This window comes from Biomphalaria glabrata, chromosome 5 (genome assembly GCF_947242115.1).
Source record: "Biomphalaria glabrata chromosome 5, xgBioGlab47.1, whole genome shotgun sequence".
In the NCBI taxonomy this organism is placed as follows: Eukaryota; Metazoa; Mollusca; class Gastropoda; family Planorbidae; genus Biomphalaria; species Biomphalaria glabrata.
This window is the reverse complement of record NC_074715.1, coordinates 3109642-3134559: the sequence shown is the minus strand read 5'-3', so window position 1 is coordinate 3134559 and position 24918 is coordinate 3109642. Positions and strand designations below refer to the sequence as shown.

The 24918-nt window shown below is 37.4% G+C and overlaps 3 protein-coding genes across 4 annotated transcripts; all 3 read right to left on the bottom strand.

The window, feature by feature from the left end:
• Positions 1–18359, bottom strand: LOC106067924 (hepatitis A virus cellular receptor 1-like). Of its 2 annotated transcripts, XM_056028257.1 has the most exons (9): positions 18246–18359; positions 16921–17070; positions 14365–14527; positions 12676–12812; positions 10969–11125; positions 5664–5816; positions 2882–3000; positions 1075–1751; positions 1–807 (listed from the first exon to the last, which is right to left on the bottom strand). In XM_056028257.1, the coding sequence occupies exons 3-9, from the start codon at positions 14515–14517 to the stop codon at positions 452–454; spliced, it is 1752 nt and encodes a 583-aa protein (XP_055884232.1). In that variant the 5' UTR covers positions 14518–14527; positions 16921–17070; positions 18246–18359; the 3' UTR covers positions 1–451. The 2 variants fall into 2 exon arrangements, with proteins under 2 accessions (XP_055884232.1, XP_055884233.1); XM_056028258.1 differs by lacking the exons at positions 5664–5816; positions 18246–18359 and having other exon boundaries at positions 16921–17085.
• Positions 18360–20469: 2110 nt separating this feature from the next.
• On the bottom strand, positions 20470–20904 carry LOC129926201 (uncharacterized protein YqbO-like). The gene has a single exon (XM_056028616.1). It carries the CDS (start codon positions 20902–20904, stop codon positions 20470–20472), a length of 435 nt encoding a protein of 144 aa, XP_055884591.1.
• On the bottom strand, positions 20904–21398 carry LOC129926200 (uncharacterized protein YqbO-like). The gene has a single exon (XM_056028615.1). It carries the CDS (start codon positions 21396–21398, stop codon positions 20904–20906), a length of 495 nt encoding a protein of 164 aa, XP_055884590.1.
• Positions 21399–24918: the final 3520 nt, after the last annotated feature.

Here is a 24918-nt window from a genome sequence, read left to right as displayed (position 1 = left end):
CAAAGATAAATTCATATTTCTTTTGTCTGGATAAATTCGTACATATGCTCTTCCCCTGGTGGCATTACTTCAAACAATGGCTAGCCTAGATCAGCCAGATAAACCACTAAGATGATTTTAAATCTTTTATTAACATGCTATACTAGATTAACAAACTGACTTGCTTAGGACATAATTATCATATCTTTTGTAGGAACTTGGCTTGGCTTGGCTACCTAGAAAGGGGCTCGAGGTTCGACACCCGACTCGGGCAGAGTTGTGTTTACTGAGCGCCTAAAGGCAGCACGGAAAACCAACTCCTAGATACCCCCCCCCCCAACTGGTCCACAAATGAGATTGGACCAAAGCGCTCTGAGCATGCTATAAGCAAGAAAGTAGCGCTATAAAAAAAAGCTATAAATATAAATATATATAATCTATAAGATACGAATGCAAATATTGACCATTCAGCCTATTGATGGTTTTGATAAATAATTTCCGCGTTTTTAATCTCAGATATATTGATGTAGATCTTCGACTCCGGGCATACGACTGAGTTTTTGACTGTCCCAATGACTGGGCTGTTGACTAGGGTAAAAACGGGGGAAGTAGCTGGACTGTAGACATGTTCCTCGTTGTCACAGGATTGATCTGGACTGTGGTACGTGGACAAGTTGTTGGACTGCGCATGTTTCTTCTTGAAGTTTAAATGACGCTTACAGCATACGATTAAAACAAGGGCAACAACTGATGTTAACAGTGCAGCGCCAAATCCAGCAGCGAAGCCGTGGCCCAAACCTTCTTTGTACATATCGCGAGATTTACAGCCTGAAATATAAAAAGATGACTATAAAATACAGGCGAGAAATTATGAAATAATACGAGATAGATTTTAAAAAAGTTAAACATAGTATAAAATTATAAGATCAAAAAAATCCCATTCAGTGCCTACGTTAAAATAATTATTGATATATTTATTTAAAGCTTACAGTGGTCATGAATAAAAAATCTGGCTTTGAGCCTTGTTTATGATAAAAATCGCAACAAGAATGACGTCGTTAGTATGTGCTATCGTTGCTAAGACTATATTCCAACCTGAATAATTGTTTGGGGATGCATCAAAATCTTGGGACATTGTAGGAGACACAGGCGCAGTAGTTACATTTGTTCCAGCTCTGTTAGTAGTTGCTGTTGCAGCTTTAGTTGTCGTGGTTACAGGCATTGGTTTTGTGGTTGTCATTTTTGTGGTAGCAAGGATTACCTGTGTAGTTAATGTTGTATTAGTATTCGCTGCTCTGGTTATTGGTGGAGGTGTGGTAGCTGTTAGCAATGTGGTTATTGGCGGTAATTTTGTCGTTGTCGCTAATGTGGTGGTCGCCGGTATTGTGGCTGGCTTTGATGTTGTGGGAATCGTTGGTAGGGTTGTGGCCGTTGTCAACTTTGTTGTTGTGGTGGTTGTCTTTGCAGAAGTGGAAGTCGTAGGTAATGTACTAGTCACTGGTGTTGAGGCTGTCGTTGATTTGGTGGTAGTCGCTGGTATCGTATTAGTAGCTGGCATCGTGGTAGTTGATGGTATCGTTGATGTCATGGGTATCGTGGTAGTAGCTGGTATTGTTGCGGTTGTTCCTAGTATGGTAGTCATTGCTAGCCTGGTGGGCTTTATAATATTCTCTGTGTTCACCATTTCGCTAGTAGACGTCTGTAATGTGAGCTTTCCGTCCCCTGAAATAGGCCGTTCTGACCACGTTATATTCATCGGTGCACCGTCAATTCTAAAACAAACAATCAAAATATAATTACTTTGATACTAAAAATAACTGCATACTGGCAATGTAATATTACTATATATCTCTATAATGTATAGGTTATCTCTCTTTTGGAAACCTTATTAAGAAATACAATGTTTCATTATTAATAAGTAAATGAAGTGAAAGACTCCGCATACTTAGATTCGGCTCTGACACAGAGTAAAAAGAAAAAAAAGTAAAGTTCCCCTTTCAAACCATGCGGTCTATAGGGCAGATGTTGGGGGACAGTGCCCGCCGACCACCTCGTGGTGTCCCCCGGTAACTGGAGTAAGTCCACCCTTTGCTCTCAAGGTGGTATGAAAAAGGTTAACGTTACGGGAGCCCCAACTTTCCTAGAAGGCTCTCATGCTCTCCTGGTGCAGAGTTCTGCTGGTGAGGTCTGGGTAATGCTAAGCTCTGATCGACATAACCCCTGCACGCTCGTCTGGTGTAGAGATTTGTGTCTGTCGGGGCTTTAGCTAATGCTGAACTGATCAGCCGCCGCCCTGGAGACTAGTGGAGGATCAAGCCATCAAAATTTGCGGGCCCTAAACTGGTGGCTGTTAAAAAAAGGTCTCCTGCCTCACTCCACTTTCATGGATTAAACCCTGCCCATACGAGCGAGTGGTTGAATTATAGTTTGATGATGATGATGATGATGATGATGATAGGGCAGTTGATGTTAAGATGATTTGTTGTTTCTTGGGACTACGGTTAACGAGCAGGGTGTCATGCGGCCAGCACAACGACCAACCGACTTCAGCGTTGGGTGGACTCAGGAGCGCACTAAAAATACCGAAGCTCAAAATCCCACTCTTTACCGAAATTCAAACCCAGGTCCCTAGGTTTGGAAGGCAAGCGCTTAACCACTCAGCCACGGCGCACCCTCTGACTCAGACTGCCTACGAGTTATTGAAAGTAAAAGATGAAGACCGTATAGTGAAAGATAATCGCAGACGAGAATTGCAACTCAAGGACCTCCGATTTAGGAAATTCATTTCAGTTTGCTACCAGTGTCGCTAATAAGCGTTTATGTCTAGCCAAAGGTTCCTAGTTCAAATCGTGACCGTAATGAAAAAGTCAAGAAGATGTTTTTATAATTCTGTTTCACGTACCTAAAGATATATTGTCCTGGCACGTCGACATTGGTATCATTCATAATACTAAACACATTCTTGGACATTGATATTGGCAGAAGTTCATGTGTTTGACCATCGCCTTTAAAGAATCCAGCCTTTTGGCCAGTGAGCAAAATAAAAGATTATAAATAAATATTTTTAGATTATAACTTATCTATATCTCATTAAGATAAAATATGTGAATAAATAGTAAATCAATCAATCAATAAATAAAATTATTATTACCAAGCTTTTATCAATTCACTCTTACTGTTCGATACACATTTTGTACACATTTTTTTCTCCCACTTCTAATCAAGTTAAAACTTTTCACAAATTAATTATTGTAGAAGACAACAATGAATCAATAAAAAAAAATTAACCATTAGTTAATTAAATAGACATAGTTGTTATTTAAGAACATTTTGTTTCATATCGAAAAAGATGAATAATTGTTACTGCATTTAGATATGTGGCTTTAAATGTGGAGTTATTCCCCTCAAATAAGCTTTACTTTGTTGGTTTTTTATACAATAGGTTTATATTTTGATAGACACTGTATTGCTTTCCTATGGCATGTATGTGACACTATAGTGACTATAACATGGTCAGTGTGGTTTAATCCAATGTCTTGTGTGTCTATATTGGATAGATGGTATCTGAGAAACGGCCTTTAGGTAGATGTGACGATACGTACTCTTAGTAAAAACACAAACAATCGATTTCAATAAATTACTCTGAAATTATTATTTTTTATTGAACGGTGTAAAAACGTTTTAGTCTAGAATAGATTTCCCCACCTCTTCCTCATCTTTATCAGTCACTTTTCTAAGCCACACCACATTTTAGTCAATCTGACCACATGGGCAACGTCCATATGTTTCTATTCAAGTGTCATGTCCATCAACTTTGACTCTCACGACCGCGCGAGACGATCTCGCCAGGCGGACAGACTAATCCCTCCCATTTGTCACGCTTGACCTCTGGCCAGGTGTTCGTCAGACTTTTATTAGCAAATAAGTGGGCGGCGCTAATTTTGGTAGCGCCAGTTGTCCATCTTGATCTATCACGTGATCTGTCTTTCCCGTCCGTTCCCTGTTTCCGCCCTAGCAGGATATAAGTATTAAAGCGTTTTCAGTCAGTAGAAGTCACTCCCTACCCTATACTATTGGAGTGTTCATTCACTGATTCCATTCATCGTTCTTCCTTAAACTTTATAGTAAGCACTTTGTGCATTGCTGGATCATGGTTATCTGGATTTACCTAATTTCATTGGTATTTAAAATGAAAGTAAAGTTTCCTTTACTCCTCCTTTAACTTTAACCCTAACTCATGTTGGATTGGATGGCTGCCTGGTCGTGCGGTTTGCGCGCTGGACTGTCGTTCGGACTTATCGATAGTCCCGGGTTCAAACCCTGCCCGCTCCCATCCCCCGTCGTCCTGCGGGAGGTTTCGACTAGGAAGTAAATTATCTTCAACTCTGAAGGAACATCCGAAACATGTAAAACATTTTACAAAACAAACATGTCAGGTACCCCATTAGAGCTGGGTGGACTTAGAGGCGCCAGAAGATCCCGAAATAAAATAAAAAAATCTTAGTCTTAACCAGGATTCTGGCCCCGGGTCTGCAGTATTAACACATTTCCGCTTAGCCACCTCGCCTCCATTTAAAATGTGCATTGTGAGTAGTTCTCACAGTCGTAAGAAACATGATTACTATACGTGTACACATTTATTTATTGCATTAGCTTATGTCCACCATGTGTTGGCATTATTTCTACATTGATTAATTGACCATTGATACAATCGTGTATATATTCGTACCTTATATCTTTTTTTTTTTCTTTTTATCTCGGGTGATCGATTTGATGATCTTTCTAACGCATTGACTCTACGCTTAGAAAATAATTTCAGCATTATTTCCCTTTGTCCAATTTTGTTCAGACAAGAACTGCGCCCCTTGAGGGGCACTCTCTCCCTGTGAGTCTCATTCCATTGTATATGGCCCACGGAGGTGTGTAAACAATGACGTCATTGTAGTTGACCACTATCCACATGTTTATGTTTATCTCTCCTGTTGTGTTATTATCTTTGCCATTGTGTTGTTCGGATCTCACTGAACTGCATTGTTTGTAAGTGTCAAGTGATCTAGTAAGTGATGCGTTGATTGACAGCTATGCCCGAGGAGAACACAATGCCCTTTTATATCAGGAATATATTTCATTCGGTGTTTTTATTTCATCCTGATTGCGGCTACAGACACCGACTGTTTCCTGTTCCTGGATCTGAATCCTTGTTCCTGCCAGTTGCTGGAGCCGAATCTTTGTTTCAGCAAGCTCCTGGATCCGAATCTTTGTTTCAGCAAGCTCCTGGATCCGAATCTTTGTTTCAGCAAGCTCCTGGATCCGAATCCTTGTTCATGGATTCCCGAATTCCTGTTTCTGATCCTTACGCATTCCTTCGAGAGAATCCATCCTTAACTCCGTGACTAGAGGAAGGAACCTCTACCATCTCAAGTCAATTCTCAGCCTCTTCTGTGCCTCTAATAGTTCAAGAACTTGCTTCAGCGACCGGGCCATTCTAATATCAGCACTCGCATGACATTGGGGGCCATTCCCAGCGGCGAATAACACAAATCATCTCGAGTCGGGATTTCAGCAGAGCGCCTAGATGTTTAATTTTATTCGTTTGAAACGTTAAATAAAATATATTAATTCAAACAAAATGTTCTATTGTATTTCTAAGTAAAGTTTTGAAGCTTCTTTTAAAGACGTCTTACTACTGTGCTAATATGTACGTCTTCTGGGAGTTTCTGAACGTCTTCTGTGCCCACTATGACGTCCTTTATACTAATCCACTCCATCTGTTCATACCACATCACCGCTAAACTCTGGACAGTGTCTGTAGCAATGACCAACTGAAACACGTTTTTCTGTGGGGCAAAAGAAAGTCTTAAAATGTACTGACCAGCTAAATAATCAGAACAAATGAAATTAGTCAGTATTACTTTATTAATAATAATAATAATAATCTTTATTGTCCGTATGGAAATTTGTCTTACAATTTGTGCATTACACCAAACAAAAAACATTATAACTATAAGAAACCAAAGTGTACATTCACACCAGACTCACTCATAATTTACATGTGACAAAGTTTACACCAGATTGTTCCTATTTAATGATTTGATTGCCAGGGGAACAAAAGAGTCTTTGTGTTTTTTTTGTCTTTGCCACCGGTGTTTTGTATCTCTTTTGTGATGGTAAATTCACAAAATCCTGACACAAAGGGTGATTCAATATTCCGAGGATCTTGTTAGCTTTTTTATAGATGCAATGGTACAGTTAGCTCTAGATGTAGCGTATAAGCTATTGCAGAGTATCTAATAGCTAAAAGTACAAGCCGATATTCTTAATTTTTATAAGTCTTGTCGCTTAACCTTTGCTAGTTTATATCCCCTATTACAAACAAGAGATGCTACAATATGTCTAAATTAAAATAATAGTAGGGCCTTTTTGATAGTTAAACACTGTTATGGAGTGTGTGTGTGTGTTTCTATGGTGACGGTGAGACGAAGTTAGAGATTGCTTGGTGGTTATGCAGTGTAACTGGTGCAAGATAAGCAGCACCGTTGTAAGCTGTCTTGGGTACACCAGACGACTCGAGAATGCCCGAGTGAAAAGACGTGTTTTTGTAGTGACATTTTAAAAGACCCTTCCATAGTATTACTAAGTCTACATTTATTTCATTTCAACTCAAGTTGAATTTGTCTATATTGTAGGCAATAATAATAATAATAACAGTAATAACAGTAATAACAGTTACAGTAATAACAGTAACAACAGTAACAGTAATAACAGTAACAGTAATAATAATAACAGTAATAACAGTAATAACAGTAACAGTAATAACAGTAACAGTAATAACAGTAACAGTAATAACAGTAACAGTAATAACAGTAACAGTAGTAACAGTAACAGTAGAAACAGTAATAACAGTAACCGTAGTAACAGTAATAACAGTAACAGTAATAACAGTAACAGTAATAACAGTAACAGTAGTAACAGTAACAGTAATAACAGTAACAACAGTAACAGTAATAACAGTAACAGTAGTAACAGTAATAACAGTAACAGTAATAACAGTAACAGTAATAACAGTAACAGTAATAACAGTAACAGTAACAGTAGTAACAGTAACAATAGTAACAGTAATAACAGTAACAGTAATAATAGTAACAGTAGTAACAGTAACAGTAATAACTGTAATAACAGTAACAGTAATAACAGTAACACTAATCACAGTAACAGTAATAACAGTAACAGTAATAACAGTAACTATAGTAACAGTAACTGTAGTAACAGTAACAATAATAACAGTAACAGTAATAACAGTAACAGTAATAGCCGTAACAGTAATAACATTTATATTTACTTTTGTTCACGGAGATGTTATTCAAGTAATTTTATATATACGCCTTAAGCGGTTTAGTTGTCTACCAGCAGTTTGGTGCTACAAGTCAATGATCATCAATAATATATGGTGTCAGAAAAAACGACACATGATGACATTGAATAATGACTCACAACGTAATGATTAATATTGAAATTTTAAAACCACACCAACGATTCTTTTTAATGTACCATTATCTATCTTGTAAAAAAAAAAAGGAAGAAAAGCATTAACTATATCAACTGTCAATACGGGACCTTGTGTGTGCGTTTAACTAACCAGTATGCATGACCCGCTGGTGGATGGTGTGGACAGTACTGAATTACCTTTCCATATCTGCGATGGAATGGAGGTTTACTCCGCTCTGGGGATGACAGCATGCCACGACGATCTTTTTTTTTTTTTGCGAGCTTATAAGAGGACGGTGTAACAGACATGCACTCCGAAAGCGCTCAAAATGTCTACTCCGGAGCCGATTCGACCTCATTAGAGTAGACAAAAGGAGCTGGCAGCAGATGGAGCTTGAGAGACACGGCTGGAGAGCTCTGAAGAAGGCCGAGAAAAAATGGAGGCCACAAGAAAAGCCCTTGCCGAGACATGCGCAGAAGACGACATAGACAATCTGTACATATATAATTCTCTTCTTCCCTCAAGAGTTTTGTCGAGTAGTAAGGAGTAAAGGAAATATCACTCTGCTGATAGTCCACGAGAAAACAAGAGGGGGGGGGGGGAGAGAACACGTAGTCACACAATAGCAGGGCAGGACCGTTGTAATATCACTCTTTTTTTTTTATTTTTACCTCACGTTAAAAATAAAAGGGGAGAGGGGGGAGTAATCTACTCTGTAGTAACTATCGAGGCGACAGAGCATGCTCAAGAGTTTAGACACAATGGAAAGATCACTCTTTTATTTTTGCAACTCGGACGGAGGGAGTTATCCTAGGTCATTTTAAAAAAAAGAGACAATTTTCGTCTGTATTTTTCAGGAGATTTGTATGAGTTTTCAAAAGATTTTAATAATTTCCGGATATTTCCAGGACTTTTTTGTATAATTTACAATTTCAGGAGATTTCCAGGACCTCCTGTTAATACGACAGGAGGCCGCAGGAAATCTGTTATAAGTTATAAAATGGTTTAATTTAATAATTTATACACTTAAAATTAGCGCGGGTCCTATAAAAGTGCGGGGCCCACTGCGGTCGCATAGGTTGCATTGGCCTAAGGTTGGCCCTGCAAAATATCGGCGTATGCTACGCCGCCGGTCGACAAGTTTAAAGGAAATAATGTAATGACACTACAGCAAGACGCGCAAAAGTTGGGGTTTAATCGGGTATTTCCGTAGTGACGTGGTTGATCATTTAAAAAGTTGAAACGGAAATTGAGAACCAACGGACAGGACGAAGAAAGACCGACTTGGGATATAGATAGAGACGATGTAGACCAGCGGTTCTCAACCTTTTAAGCTCGGCGATCCCTTTTTACAATAACCCACTCTACCGCGACCCCCCCCCCCCCATACACACACATACAACAATAGAAGAATAGACAATAACAATTCTTATTTTTGATGGTCTTAGGCGACCCCTGGCAAATCGTCAATTGACCTCCAAGGGGGGTCGCGACCCACAGGTTGAGAACCCCTGATGTAGACTGAGCCCTTATTCGTTAAAATTTTTTTTATTTAAATTCAAAATTGGATTTATTCAATCTATATATTAATTCTTCTGTTAGATGTGTTAGCAAAGAACTCGCGTTTAACAGCTGCACTCAACTAGGCTTAGAAGATTGATCAACCAACCACACCAACACGCATCAGCAATACAGTGCAGGTAATATTTTTTACCTGCATTAGATGTGACATAAGATGCCGGTTGCAACTGGGTTTAAGTAGTAACGTGAAACACTGCACTCATTGTTAAATCTTAGACATCGCCTTTTTTTGACGTTTTATATAGACCTATTCTAGCCTCTAGTGTCATGTCCAATGAGTAAACTGATCATATAGATCAAGGGTTCTCAACCTGTGGGTCGCGACCCCTTGGGGGGGTCGATTGACGATTTGCCTGGGGTCGCCTAAGACCATCGAAAATATGGATTATATTTTGTCTACTCTTCTATTGCTGTGTGTTCGGGGGGGGGGGGGAGGGGAGGGGTCGCGGCTGTGTGGGGCATTGTAAAAAGGGGTCGCCAAGCTTAGAAAGCTGAGAACCGCTGATATACATGCTTTATTATAGTGCAAATAGGATTAGTTGACAGCAGAGAGGAATTAACCAAATGAATGGTATTTAAAATGCGTATTAAGGATTTCAGTTAATAGGTTAAAAACACAAACGTTTTAGAGCAACAGTGTAGAAACCGACGATGCGCGGGATTCATTGCACTGGGTTCCATGTCAATTAAAGACGTTATAAAGTAAAGTAAGTGATTAAATAGAGGTAAATAACTAATGTTGTTTGATATCAAAAATGGATATAAATCTTACATTATTAAGAGATATGACTGTAAATATGGAGTTATTCCCCATGGGTAAGCTTTGCTTGTTCTTAGACTGTAATTGGTGGTAAAGCGTTTGGCTTCTGTACCGTGTGTCCCGGGTTCGAATCCTAATGAAGACTGGGGTTTTGAATTTTGAGTCCACCCAGCTCTAAGGGGTACCTGACACTAGTCGTCAGAAACAGATGACCTTTGCATCATCTGCCCTATAGATCTCAAAGTCTGAAAGGGGAAACTTTACTTTTAGTTTGACTGCAATTACATTTGTGGACTTGGAAATGGTTGGGTTATTCCCAGCTATATAAAAAAAAGCAAAGGGAATACCCGATAGCAGGCAAACATTAAATGCAAACAAAAGTAAATCAAGACTATCTTTCTCATGATCTAAATGTAAACTACTTTAAATCTTAGTCTCACAAAGATGATACCAAGGGCCTACAAAGTGCATTAATACAATCTAGTTCCGTTTCTAAAATCCAGTTAAATCTTGCAGTAAAATGTAAAAAAAAAAAGTTTCCCTTTCAGGCCGCTATCTAGAAGGCCTTATTTTTCTGTGGACCACGGTTAACGAACGTGTCATGTAGCCAGCACAACACAAACCGCCTTTTTACTTTTCCCAAATTAATGTCAGGTACCCATTAGAGATGGGTGGACTCAGATGCGCCCGTAAGATCCCGAAATAAAAAAATCCCAGTCTTTACAGTCCCAGGTTTACTCCCTTAGCCTTAGACCTGACAGGGACACATACACAAGGCAGTGCGGCTATTGACCTATAGCTAGGGGTTTGGTTTGTGGGCAGCAGGGCGTGTCCACACGCCGACGGGCCATGCCTGCCTCACATCTTGGGGCCAAACCTCCTGCTTGCAGTTTAGCCTGAGGCTTCGCAGCCTCAGTTTCCATCTGCCACCACGAGGAGGTAATGCATAAGACTAGCTGTGGAGAGGCTATGTACTGGCAAGAGAGACTTACACAATTACTCCCCTTTCACAGATGCTGGCCAGCGGTGGCAACAAGTTAAGCTACTACACTAGACGCTTCACACAGCCATTGGACATCAAGACATCATCACATCTAGCACTTAAATAGAAACATCGTTACAGACATATTGTCTGCTAGATGATTGACTTAAGCCTACTTACTTTGGTACTTCCGTCGCCTGATAGTCCTGATCCGTAAGCAATCCATGTAACTACCAGAGCGTAACGTGGATTGAAAGGCGTGTCCACATCTAGAAAGAGATGGTCACGTGAGACTCCCGCTATATACGTACAGACTTCGTCTTCCGCCTCTGTAAGTCTGAAATGACATAAAACATGTAAAATGTAACAAAGTAAAATAAAAATACAATACTTCAAATAAGCTTAAATAATAATAATAAAAAAATAACAGTATAAGTATTACCAGTGTCAAGTTTCTCGACACTGCAAGGTTCATCTCAAAGAGACGCCAGTGATGAATTAACAATAAAAAATATAACTTTAATCAAAGTAATCAGGGTTTCTGTAGCTGAAGACAACACATCAAGCATTAATTAAATGAATATATACATAATTATACAAACTGACTTCTATATTACTCATATCGTACGACTAGGCTCCATAGCTCAGGCCTCTAACAACAACAATAACAAAACTTCAAGCGAAGTCACTCTGTCTCAACCAATGGACCAATGAAAAAATAGTAAAAATAATAAATAAACATAGAATTCCTTGAATCTTATAACCCAGGTTGTATTAACTGCAGTTTACAATCCTATATACAAACATAATCACCACCAATAGGTAGTTTATTATTATATTCTTTTAATAACCCATGTAATGCCCTTGACTATGCATAATTATGAAAAATTTCAACGTGTTACGAGAATGGGAAGTGGGGTAAAAACGTGTCAAAGAATCCTCCTCCAACCCCCCAGACAGACAGAAAGACGGAATGAATTAATATAAACTGAGTAAAAAAATTATTTACAGCATAACCAGCAATAAGTGTGCCGAGGACTGTTTCTTAACAGTTAATGCCCTTGTTACTTGCAGACAGACAGTGCATATAACTTCTAAGTAATTTCACACGTTCATTTCTATCTATTCCATTATAGTATGAAGCTAAACCAAAAGAGAGAAAAGAGGTATAAAGAGAGAAAGAGAATTAGAGAATATTTTGCGACGATTAAGTGGGAAAAACGATGAAATGGTCGAAAAAAAAGTAGGTAAAAAACAAACGAAACAAGAAAAATAAATAAAAAAATACTTTTAAAAAAGGATATATTAGGAGAAGAACTCTACATTTACACTCACTAATCTCAATACTTCAAGTTTTATTTCCTATAATTGTTATAAATAATTATATTTTTTTTATTTTAATTAATTTTTTATTAATTATTAATTGTTTTAATCAATTAATTTTTTTTCTATTAATTCATTATTTTACTAGGAATATTAAACCATCGTACAAATTTTCAACTTGATCTGACATAAAAAAAAAATGACAACTACAACTTAGGACCAAAATACATAACGATCTCTAGAGTCACCTGTTTCTGTGACTCTCGGTTCACGAGTGTCAACTACCCACCACAATGACCAACTGCCTTTAGTTTCCCCAACTAATATTAACTACCCTATAGAATCGGCTGGACTTATGGCGCCTCGAAAATTCCGAAATTCAAAAATGTCAGGCTTCACCTGGATTCAAACTTGAGATCTCTCGGTTTGGAAGTCAAGCGCTTTATCACAGCCACCCCGTAGAGCTCAAACTTGAGTTACACCAAAGGAAAGTTTAATTAAAACAGAAAAGTATTAAAATGGAATAATTTATTCAATTTAAACAAAATTATGTAACGATTTTACCTGTAGTACATAGTAACCTTTGTTACAGGTGAAACCCATGGGCATATGGATGCAATGGTCACATTATTTACATCACTGAGATCGTCTGCTGATTTAACTAGCGGATTGTTGAACACAACGAAGCCATCCTTTTGTATCTATATAATAATACAATCAAAATTAAATGTAAAAAAATATTATATTACATTTTTATCTCTCAATACTGTAAGATTTATTTCCCTTTAGCAATACCAAACATACTTTATTAATCACCATTATTAAATTTACCGATTCGGGTAATGTATTAGCTGTTAGGAACAGTTGTAGCTCGATCCGTTTGATTGTAAAAAGAGCTGAGCCTAAGGCTCTTCGAGCTCTAGGCTTATAAGCCTGCCTGAGCAACCGTTCTGTCTGGAAGAGATCCAAGTCTATGCCTATGTAAAGCATTGCTATTTCCGATATATCTGGCACTCCGGGTGCATGGGCTAGAAAGCATGGCCAGAGGACGAGTACACCCGGAACCTCCGCCATTTTCCTATGTTGTACCAAGCTAACCGTGCAGGACTCGCCATTAGTGTAACGGTCCCTTGAGGAACGGCGCATGGATTATCGACAGGGACATGGGAGCTCTCTTTCACTTCCGCTCCGTGCAATGGGAAAGCTCTCGCCTTACCTTGGACACTCCCACAGGAGTTTTGTTTTGCTATTCATTTGGCCTAATCACTTTCTCAAATTATCTTTTCCAACCGAGTGCCACGTTGAGGCAGAATAGCGTACCCCGGGGTATAGCTCGATCCAAAACGTACACTAGATGAATGCACACATTCATCGACTTGATTAGATCTAGACCGTACCAATTCAACACTAACATAGACTGAGGCAATAGTAAAGGGAAATAGTACTATTAGAGCAGGGGTTCTCAACCTGTGGGTCTTGACCCCCTTGGGAGTCGATTGACAATTTGTCAGGGGTCGAATAAGACCATCGAAAATATGGATTGTTATTGTCTACCCTTCTATTGCTGTATGTGTGTGTGTGTGGGGGGGGGGGTCGCGTCAGAGTGGGGGATTGTAAAAAAGGGGTCGCCGAGCTTAAAAGGTTGAGAACCGCTGTATGGATGGAATGGGTTGCCTGAGCTAGCTAGGAAAACCAGTCAAATTTAGGTCATTGGTTAACATGTATGACTAAATGCAAGACGCGTAGGACGTAATCATCTTCTTTTTTGAAGTAACGTCTGTAATAGATAAGATACGATAAAAGATAAGAAAATTTAACTTTCGTAGTCATTTACTAATATCAATTACAAGAAAAAATATTTTTTTAAAGTTACGCTATTAATGACATTTATGACTCGTGTAGATGACTTTAGACCTAGTTCTAATTAGTCATTAACTTGTATGTATTATACTTTTAAAAGATTATAAATCACCATATTGTATCAAAGTAAAAGTCTGTTCATTTTTATGAAAATTACTACTTCGGCTTAAATATAGAAATAGATTCATTCTTAATATTCGGAATCGAAGACATTGCCATCATTGTTTAATATACAAATGCTCTTTCTTCCCTAGGATGAAATGGTTTTCAATTATGTACGAACATCAGGAAAAAAAACAACAACCACGGCCAAAAATATGACATCAAACATCACTAAAAACAAAACATCATTTGTAAATTTACATCATTTCTAAATATCACTGTTATACTTACAGCAACGGACGTGTATTTTCCACCATAAAATGGGAAGTCTGAGGTAAAGTTGATATGAGCTATATCGTTCGCATCGGTATCTCTCGCTTCAGTTCCATATGCAAACAAAGTGTGACCAAATTTGAAACAAATTGTTAAAATGACGAGCTTCATTCTGAGGGCTCTGAATAGAAACAAGAGTAACATTAATGCTGAATTAAACATTTTTATTCAGTAATATGTACAACTTACAATTCTAATGTGATGGCTGAGTTGTTAAACGTTTTGTTTCCAAACCCAGGGATCTCAAACTCAAAACCCGTTGATAATTAGAAATTTTTAACTTCTGGATTTTTCCTCTACTTTTCTGAACCAAACTCGAATCTAATGTGTACCGGGACATAAGGTGGCCATCTCGTTAAAATGTACATAGAAACAGGTGAGCTTTACATCATAGATCGCAACATCTGAAAGTGGTACTTTCAATCGTAATGCAGTTAGATGTTGAAGTAGAAAAAATAAACAATAAAATACCTTACGGTTTAAAACAATTTGCCTCACCTTCAAAATTATCGCCATTCAACTGACTTTCATCAGTTCCTTTTATCCACTCAGCTGATTCAATCAACATATAAGGTTAAATCAGAATTTATCAGCCTTACTAACGTTCGGTATAATTGGTATGGTCATGGGTGAATTTAATACGGTATAGAAGTTTAAATCCTATAACTAGTGGATGGTTTTTATTCCAAATTTGTTAAGTCTATGTCCAAGGCTAATAGATTCTATCGACTACAATGGTAGTATCAAATATTTGGACATATTGTTACCTCTATATGTGGTTACGAAGGTTACTCGTGCTTTCTAGAGTAGGCATAGGCACTGGTCTTTTGAAGTTTTCTAGTAACAGTTGGGAAAGGAGGCACTGGATAGATCCTCATGGAAAGCGATCGTAAGGGAAGAGTCCTGAATTGCAGACGCCATACTAAACAGAAGTAGAAAGAAGGTTGACAGTACAACGGCGCCTGGTGATTACTAATGTCAAACTTGTGATCGCAGCTGTGTATCAAGGATTGATTTCTTTAGTCACACAAGAAGTTGCAAAGGGAAATGCTAACCTATTCGGATGTAAATTGCTACAGAATTGTTATGAAGTGAATGCGCGGGCTTCTGATGTAGCTATGATAAAAGTAGGGTTGCGTTAACTAAAGAGTTTGTGTTTCTACATATATCTACTTTGATGTTTGACAAGCTTAGTTGTGCTAGTAATAGTAAACATAGAGTTGAAGCTAGGTGCATAAACAAATACGTACATATATTAAACATAAATGAACAGCAGCACCAGGGACCAAGTTTTCAAGTGCGAGAAAGTAGTGAATTAAATGCTTTGAAAATAAGGGACTGCGCCGACCAAGGCCCGAACCAGTGACCCTGGAAACAACAACACCTCCTAACGATAACGCACTTAACCTCTAGACCATCTAAATGTCCAAAAAAACAAACATTCTTCTGGTCCAGGGTCGTTTCGCCCGTATGCAAATTACCACCCCAGTGGTCAATGGTCACATGCCCTAGCTAGCCCCTCCCCCCCCACCTCGAAACATCCGTTCACCCACAACTTCAATAGAGCCGACACAGACAGACGTTAGGCATGTATTAGACAAACTATAGTAGTAGTAATACGTACATTTCACAATCATCACTGTAAAATGTCATTCTATAATTATTTTAAAAAAAAATCGCCCTTCTATAGGAAAATTGTTCTTCAACAGAAAAATATAAAACTGTTAGAGTAAATTGTCAATCAGATGAGTGATGTATTGGCGTACAGCTCTTTATTTACTTTGGTCGAATTTTAACGAAAGTGTCATGTGTTATCTTATCTTATCTTTTATAATACAGACGTTACTTCAAAAAAAAGAAGATGATAACGTCTACGCGTCAAGCATTCAGTCATGCATATAAGCCACTGACTTAAATTCTGCCAAGTCACTGGTTTTCCTGGCTAGCTCAGGCAACCCATTCCATGCATTAATAGCACTAGGGAAGAAGGAGTATTTGTACAAATTTGTCCTAGCATGTGGGATGCACAGTGTGTCTTTATCTTTGTGTCTTCCTGAGTATTTTATTAAATTTTGTATTTGAAGATTATGGTTCAGTGTTTTATGAATTATTGCTACTTTACTTTTGCGTCTTCTGTCCAAAAGGCTTTCTAAATTTAGTGATTTTACTAAAGGTGTTACTCTAGTCAAATGTGAATATTCGTTTGTTATGAATCTCACTGCTCTATTTTGTGTCTGTTCCAGTTTCTTAATGTTTTCTTGAGTTGAGGGGTCCCAATCAGAGGATGCATATATATGTTGAACACAACGACTATTGCTTTCTTAACAAATTTCGTCTACTAGATATTCTTCGTGAATTTAAGTACGTAGTACAATTCCGATGTTTTGAACTAGAGGACCTATGAGTTGTAAGTCAAGCGAATCCAAGCGTTCTAACACTCAACCACCATGCCTACTTTGTTTCAATTATGTATACATGTTATAAAAACTAAATAAAAAAGTAAAGATAACTTACATTCACAGAAAAGATGTTTTCCTACATAAATGTCGTCTAAATCTATGGTAATTCGTTCAGGAAACTAAAGCCTACAAACCTGCTGGGCGGAGTGAGTGCCCATACTATACAATCTTAAGACATCCGGGAATACCCGCATTCAAAGTTAAACTATTGAAAGAAACATAAAATGCAGGAAGTTTTCAAGTAGAAAGAGGTACATAAGAAGAGTCACACCTATAGTACTAGTGAGAGTAACTCCAGGTTCTTTAAATGTGGGGGGTGGGGTCTACAAATTGGGTTATGCTCGGAAATCCTGTTTCCCTAACAAATGTGTACTCTAGCAATACAAAGAATCTATGCGAAAGCTTATTCACCTGTTCTTATTCACATTAATGATTCGTTCTCAACACCTTTGGTGAGGGGAGGCCGGCACGGTACAATACAGGAATGATACAAGAGTTAATATTCCTTTACAAATTGTGTCTAAATTATATCTGACTTTTATTGATAAATTTAACTTTTTGATATATTGTGTGACCCCCCCCACACACACACACAAGAACACACATATAAAAACTTTGCTCATTTTTTTTCTGTCTAGCCCTAAATTTAATTGTCAGTAAATAGGAAATGAAAAGTAGATGTCCTTTTAATAAGGCTTATATTCGAGTCCAAAGGTTAATGAGGAACGCAGTTTTTTTTTTCGTGTTTACGCTGCCCCTGCTGCGGCCTACATATTTTCCCACATCCAGCATAAGACTTAACCATTTTCCTCCAATGTTCGATTTGGATGGCCTTATCTTTCATATAAAAATATAAATAAATAAATATATTAGAGAGAAAGAGAGAAAAGCAGAGATTGATAGGCAGAAATACAGAAAGATAGATAGATAGGTAGGTAGATAGATAGATAGATAGATAGATAGATAGATAGATAGGCAGACAGACAGACTGACAGAAAGATAGTTAGACATAGGTAGATAGATAAATAGATAGATAGATAGATAACTAGATAGATAGATAGATAGATAGATAGATAGATAGATAGATAGATAGATAGATAGATAGATAGATAGATAGATAGATAGATAGATAGATAGACAGACAGACAGACAGACGGACAGACAGACAGACAGACAGACAGACAGACAGACAGACAGACAGATAGATAGATAGATAGATAGATAGATAGATAGATAGATAGATAGATAGATAGATAGATAGATAGACAGATAGCAAATGACATTATCGTTTGAATAAGGTATTAATTCGACATCCTGACTTAAGTCACGATGTTACACAAGGTGTAACACAAGATGTTACACAAGAAGTTACATAAATACCTCGCAACATGAATAACCTCAATATGTCTAAGCGTTCGTGACTGATGGGCGTGGCCAAGAAGTGAAGCGGAACCAGATCAGCTGTTCAAAATTTCCCACCAATGTTACGCTGACGACAACAAGCGACTAGTGAAAACTTGTTTCATAAAAATCGAAGTGGAACGTCTTTAAATCTTTGAGATATATGACTGATTGATATATGACTGGTTGATATATGACTGATTGATATATGACTGAGTGATATATGACTGACTGATATATGACTGATTGATATATGACTGAGTGATATATGACTGAGTGATATATGACTGAGTGATATAAACCACTTAGCTAAATTACTGAAGAAAATCGAGGTCGAATCTTTAGTTAAAAAAAATAATAAAATTTTGTTCTATCACAGGATAACGCGTTTAAAAAAAAAATGTAACAATGAAAGCAGACAATACAATCGAATACAAAAAAAATATTTTTTACAAGGCGTATGTTTACTCTGTCCGTCCGTCTAGTAAAATGTGTGTAAGCGTTATTTCTCCCACACCCATTCTCGGATCAAACTGAAACCTCGCTAAAATTTTTCAATGACATAGACAAGACATGAATTAATAAAAAAAAAAGTAACCAATTAGTAATTAATTATTTTGTTTGATGCCAACAAGGGAAACTAAAGTAAAGTTACACTTTCAGATCTATAGGGCAGAGGATGTTAAGTTCATTCTGTTTAAATGGTTCACAGTTTTACGAGGGTGTCATGTGGCCAGCACAACGACCAACCGCATTTAAAAAATGTCAGGTACGCATTAGAGCTGGGTGGGCTCAGAAGCGCCCAAGATCCCGGAATAAAAAAAAAATCCCAGGATTCAAACCCGGGACCTCGGTACAGAAGCCAAACGCTTAATCGCTCAGCCACCGCGCACAAGGGGAACTAATCTTTTATTGTACCAAAATATGGATCAATTAAATAACAACAATTAGTTAAATTATAATGGACCTCATTCACCAATCGTAAACAAACAACATTTAGTCACGTGATTTTATTGATAAAACAATGAAAAAAAAAAAAAACGGTCATCATGACTTAAACATGAGATCGTAAATTATATAGAAGAGATAGAGCACCACGTGGTTAAATGTTGTTTGTTTACGATTGGTGAATGAGGTCCATTACTTTGTTTTATATCTAATATGGGAAATAACTTGTAAATTATTGATATATATAGTTTTAAGGATGGAGTTCTTCCCACTTAGATAAGCTTTGTTTTTGTTTAAAAGGACCATGTTATATTTTGCTTCTTTCTATATTTATTCCTACTTACATAAAAAAAAAAAAATCATTCGATCGGTTTTGATCTGCACGCATAGAATTAGTTTGGATGGAATCGAATCCTATCAGAATTAATCGGGTCGGCATTGAATACAATTAGCGTGACGTTTTCTCGAATTCGAATCTCGTTTCGAGAATTTTCAGATAACCGTTCTTCTGATCCAATTTTTCCTTCCATCCACCGATACACCTTTTATCCACCTTTCATCTTTCTTAGATCCAATTTTATCCACCTTCCATCTTTCTTAGATCCATTTTTTATCCACCTTACATCTTTCTTCCATCCACTTTTTATCCACCTTACATCTTTCTTAGATCCATTTTTTATCCACCTTCCATCTTTCTTAGATCCATTTTTTATCCACCTTACATCTTTCTTCCATCCACTTTTTATCCACCTTCCATCTTTCTTCCATCCACTTTTTATCCACCTTCCATCTTTCTTATATCCACTTTTTATCCACCTTCCATCTTTCTTTCATCCACTTTTTATCCACCTTCTATCTTTCTTAGATTCACTTTTTATCCAGCTTCCATCTTTCTTCCATCCACTTTTTATCCACCTTCCATCTTTCTTCCATCCACTTTTTATCCACCTTCCATCTTTCTTCCATCCACTTTTTATCCACCTTCCATCTTTCTACCATCCACTTTTTATCCACCTTCCATCTTTCTTCCATCCACTTTTTATCCACCTTCCATCTTTCGTCCATCCACTTTTTATCCACCTTCCATCTTTCTTAGATTCACTTTTATCCACCTTCCATCTTTCTTCCATCCACTTTTTATCCACCTTCCATCTTTCTTCCATCCACTTTTTATCCACCTTCCATCTTTCTTCCATCCAGTTTTTATCCACCTTCCTTCTTTCTTAGATCCACTTTTATCCACCTTCCATCTTTCTTAGATCCACTTTTTATCCACCTTCCATCTTTCTTCCATCCACTTTTTATCCACCTTCCATCTTTCTTCCATCCACTTTTTATCCACCTTCCATCTTTCTTCCATCCACTTTTTATCCACCTTCCATCTTTCTTCCATCCACTTTTTATCCACCTTCCATCTTTCTTCCATCCACTTTTTATCCACCTTCCATCTTTCTTCCATCCACTTTTTATCCACCTTCCATCTTTCTTCCATCCACTTTTTATCCACCTTCCATCTTTCTACCATCCACTTTTTATCCACCTTCCATCTTTCTTCCATCCACTTTTTATCCACCTTCCATCTTTCGTCCATCCACTTTTTATCCACCTTCCATCTTTCTTCCATCCACTTTTTATCCACCTTCCATCTTTCTTCCATCCACTTTTTATCCACCTTCCATCTTTCTTCCATCAACTTTTTATCCACCTTCCATCTTTCTTCCATCCACTTTTTATCCACCTTCCATCTTTCTTCCATCCACTTTTATCCACCTTCCATCTTTCTTCCATCCACTTTTTATCCACCTTCCATCTTTCTTCCATCCACTTTTTATCCACCTTCCATCTTTCTTCCATCCACTTTTTATCCACCTTCCATCTTTCTTCCATCCACTTTTTATCCACCTTCCATCTTTCTTCCATCCACTTTTTATCCACCTTCCATCTTTCTTCCATCCACTTTTTATCCACCTTCCATCTTTCTTCCATCCACTTTTTATCCACCTTCCATCTTTCTTCCATCCACTTTTTATCCACCTTCCATCTTTCTTCCATCAACTTTTTATCCACCTTCCATCTTTCTTCCATCCACTTTTTATCCACCTTCCATCTTTCTTCCATCCACTTTTTATCCACCTTCCATCTTTCTTCCATCAACTTTTTATCCACCTTCCATCTTTCTTCCATCCACTTTTTATCCACCTTCTATCTTTCTTAGATCCACTTTTATCCACCTTCCATCTTTCTTCCATCCACTTTTTATCCACCTTCTATCTTTCTTAGATTCACTTTTATCCACCTTCCATCTTTCTTCCATCCACTTTTTATCCACCTTCCATCTTTCTTCCATCCACTTTTTATCCAGCTTCCATCTTTCTTCCATTCACTTTTTATCCACCTTCCATCTTTCTTAGATCCACTTTTCATCCACCTTCCATCTTTCTTCCTTCCACTTTTTATCCACCTTCAATTTACCTTTTCATCCACCTTCCTCCCACATTTCATCCACTTTTCATCCACATTCTCAACATGAAAGTGCAAGCTATTATTGGACATTTCTAAATGCAATATCCAATGAATATTTCTATCGTAAACATACCAACACAAGGTAGATACTGTCGGAGTCCTAAGCTTGAAACTAGAAATAATTATAACTCTCCATCTCTCTCTCTCTCTCTTCTCTTACTCTCTATCTCGCTCACTTTCTCACTTTCTAATGTCTTTTCGCTATCTCTCACTTAACCTCTCTCTCTCTCTTTTTCTATCTTGCTATCTCTTTTTTTTCTCTCTTACTTCTCTTTTTCTTGCACGTTTCACAAGGTCATTAGAGAGAAAAAGAGAAGACCAATTCTTACATTTTTGAAAGTATTAACTGTTCCTTTATATTTAGGCACATTGGATACAAAAAGAAGTGAAACATTTGTGTTTGGAACCATCCCAAAAGACGCTCATTGTTCGTTCCTCTGTTATGGTGTGTATAGAAAAATGCGAAAAAACATCCATATATGTAATCCTGCCGGACCAAGTAAAACAAAGGATGTTTGGGCCACGAGGCCTTCATCAGCTACAAAACAAAACAAAAAATGACAAACAATTCACACAGAATAGTCTTAAGCTAACTTATCTGTCCGATGTTGTTAACTTAAGATGAATACTTATATGTTGTAATAAAAGTTCAATTCGGTTTTGTTCACAAAAAGTGATGCAAGTTATTTCTAATTTTATAAGCCTGCAGCTGTTCTCACTAGAATAGGGGTTCTCAACCTGTGGGTCTCGACCCCCTTGGGGGGTCGATTGACGATTTGCCAGGGGTCGCCTAAGACCATCAAAAAAAAGAAGGATTGTTATTGTCTATTCATCTATTGCTATGTGTGTCTATCGATGGGGGGGGGGGGGGGGGTCGCGGCAGAGTGGTATATTGTAAAAAGGGGTCGCCGAGCTTAAAAGGTTGAGAACCGCTGCAGTAGAATATCAAGAAGGGGTCCGGGAATTCTTTCACGTTGTTCAACAAGCTTTTCATTGGATGACATTTTCTTTGTGCTTCCTAAAGTGCGCCCAGCAGTAATGAGTAGATTCTGGAAAAACCTGGAAGGGTAGGACCAGCTTGCAACTAAATCTAAAAACTGTATTTGTCATTAGTGTTTCTTAAACGTACTAAGGTAGACTTTTTATCTTATCTTATATAATACAGACGTTACTTCAAAAAAGAAGATGATTACGTCCTACGCGTCATGCATTTAGTCATGCATATTAACCAATGACTTAAATTCTGCCAAGTCACTGGTTTTCCTGGCTAGCTCAGGCAACCCATTCCATGCCGTAATAGCAATAGGGAAGAAGGAGTATTTGTACAAATTTTCCTAGCATATGGGACGAGGAATGTGCCTTTTTACAGGTAGATCATGCCTGATCAGAGCTATAACCTTCAGCTATAAATAATAGTAACTCTCTCTCTTTCTCTCTCTGTCTCTGTGTCTCTCTCTCTTTCTCCATCAGGCCAGCTTCCAACTAAAACTAAAACTGTAGTCGTCATTAGTCGTCCCTCAAATTCCTTTAAGTTTGTGAAAGTTGTGTACACTGAGGCTAAAATACGAAAGAAAGTTTTAGAAAGTAAATTCTACACATTAGGGCCGGATTTAAGGGAGGGCAGGCAGGACTACTACCCAGAGATATCCATAAAAAAAGCGCCCCACAATAGAAAAAATAATCCATATTTCAACGGGACAGCAACATTACGTTTTTTATGAACATTTTTTGTCGCATTTCTACAAAGCTCTGTCTGTCTGTCTGTCTGTCCGTCTTGTAAAATGTGGTATACGTTATTTCTCCGACACCAAATCTCGGATGAAGCTGAAATTATGCACAATTATTTCATTTACATGAAAACACTAGAATCATTAGCAAAAATTAATCAATTAGTTAATTTACTATAGGTTATACATTTTTTTAATCTCAAACAAGGGGAAGAAATTGTACTAGACTGAAAAGGTGCTATACATGGAATTATCGAGTGAGTCCTATTGTACACAAACCTGAAAAATAGGATGAGACTATAGAAACAATAGATAACTATACAATCTTCCATGTTCATAAGCCATCCACTAGCAGAGCGATTACCGTGTTGGCTTGAGAAGCCTGTGAAGGCTGGAGCCATCAGTTCGAATTCAGGTCGTTCCCTTTTTTTAATTTTTATTAATGCTTTTTATTGTTAATCTAGATCTATACCAAATTATATTACATGACTGTTCCAGACTTATTGAAACAAAAAAGTTTTATGTAAGGTGGGTAATTTTTCTGCAAGTATTAGTTTATATTTAACGACAATACTTTCAATCTTATTGTTACCAACACTAATAAGGTTAAAACTGTAGATTAGGATAGACTGCATTGCGTAAATCCTAAAAAAGCAACTTTTTTTTTCTAAAGTATGCAAATTTAAATAATTGTTTTTTTAACGAAGAAAAATTTAATTTAATGTACAAGTATTCTTATTCTTCTACCAGATACTTATCGATGAATGAGAAATAAAGTACGTCAGGACGTCTAAATTTACAGATATAAGGAACGGATTTATGTAAAAATGATTTTGAAACACAAATTTGAATGTTAATTGTAATTAAGTAATGAAATGAACAGACTATACAATGTTCTCTCATGTGTCAAAGTAAATAACTATCTTCGCAAAGTGTAGTTCTTAAAATGGGGATCTAGATCTAAATCCTTTCGGTACTTGTCTCATGTAAACATGGGTATATGACCTGGATCCATGAAATAATAATAACTTTTTTTTTGAGGGTCTTACGTTTGTTTTAGGGCTCCTTTACGTACATTACGGTCCCAGTTAGTACCCAAGGAACATTTATGCGAAGTTTTATCAAGATTGGTCAAACGGTTTTGATTTCTATTCCGGACATACATGCATACACAAATAAACCTTAGTTTCTACTTTATAGTATGGATAATATGGCATATTTTCAGATAGACCTATTAGTATTTTATTAAAAAGTGGATATTTATTAGCTTTCTAAAAAGTGTAGGGTCCCCCACAAAAATTCTGCCCCGCGGGGTATCCACACACTTAAATCCAGCCATGATTACAGCCAACTGATGAGTATCACTATATCAGATAACAGAAAAAAGAAAACAAAAAGGAGTTTTTACCTTTACAAAAGATAACTGGTGACAGTGGCGTAACTAGGGTGAGGGG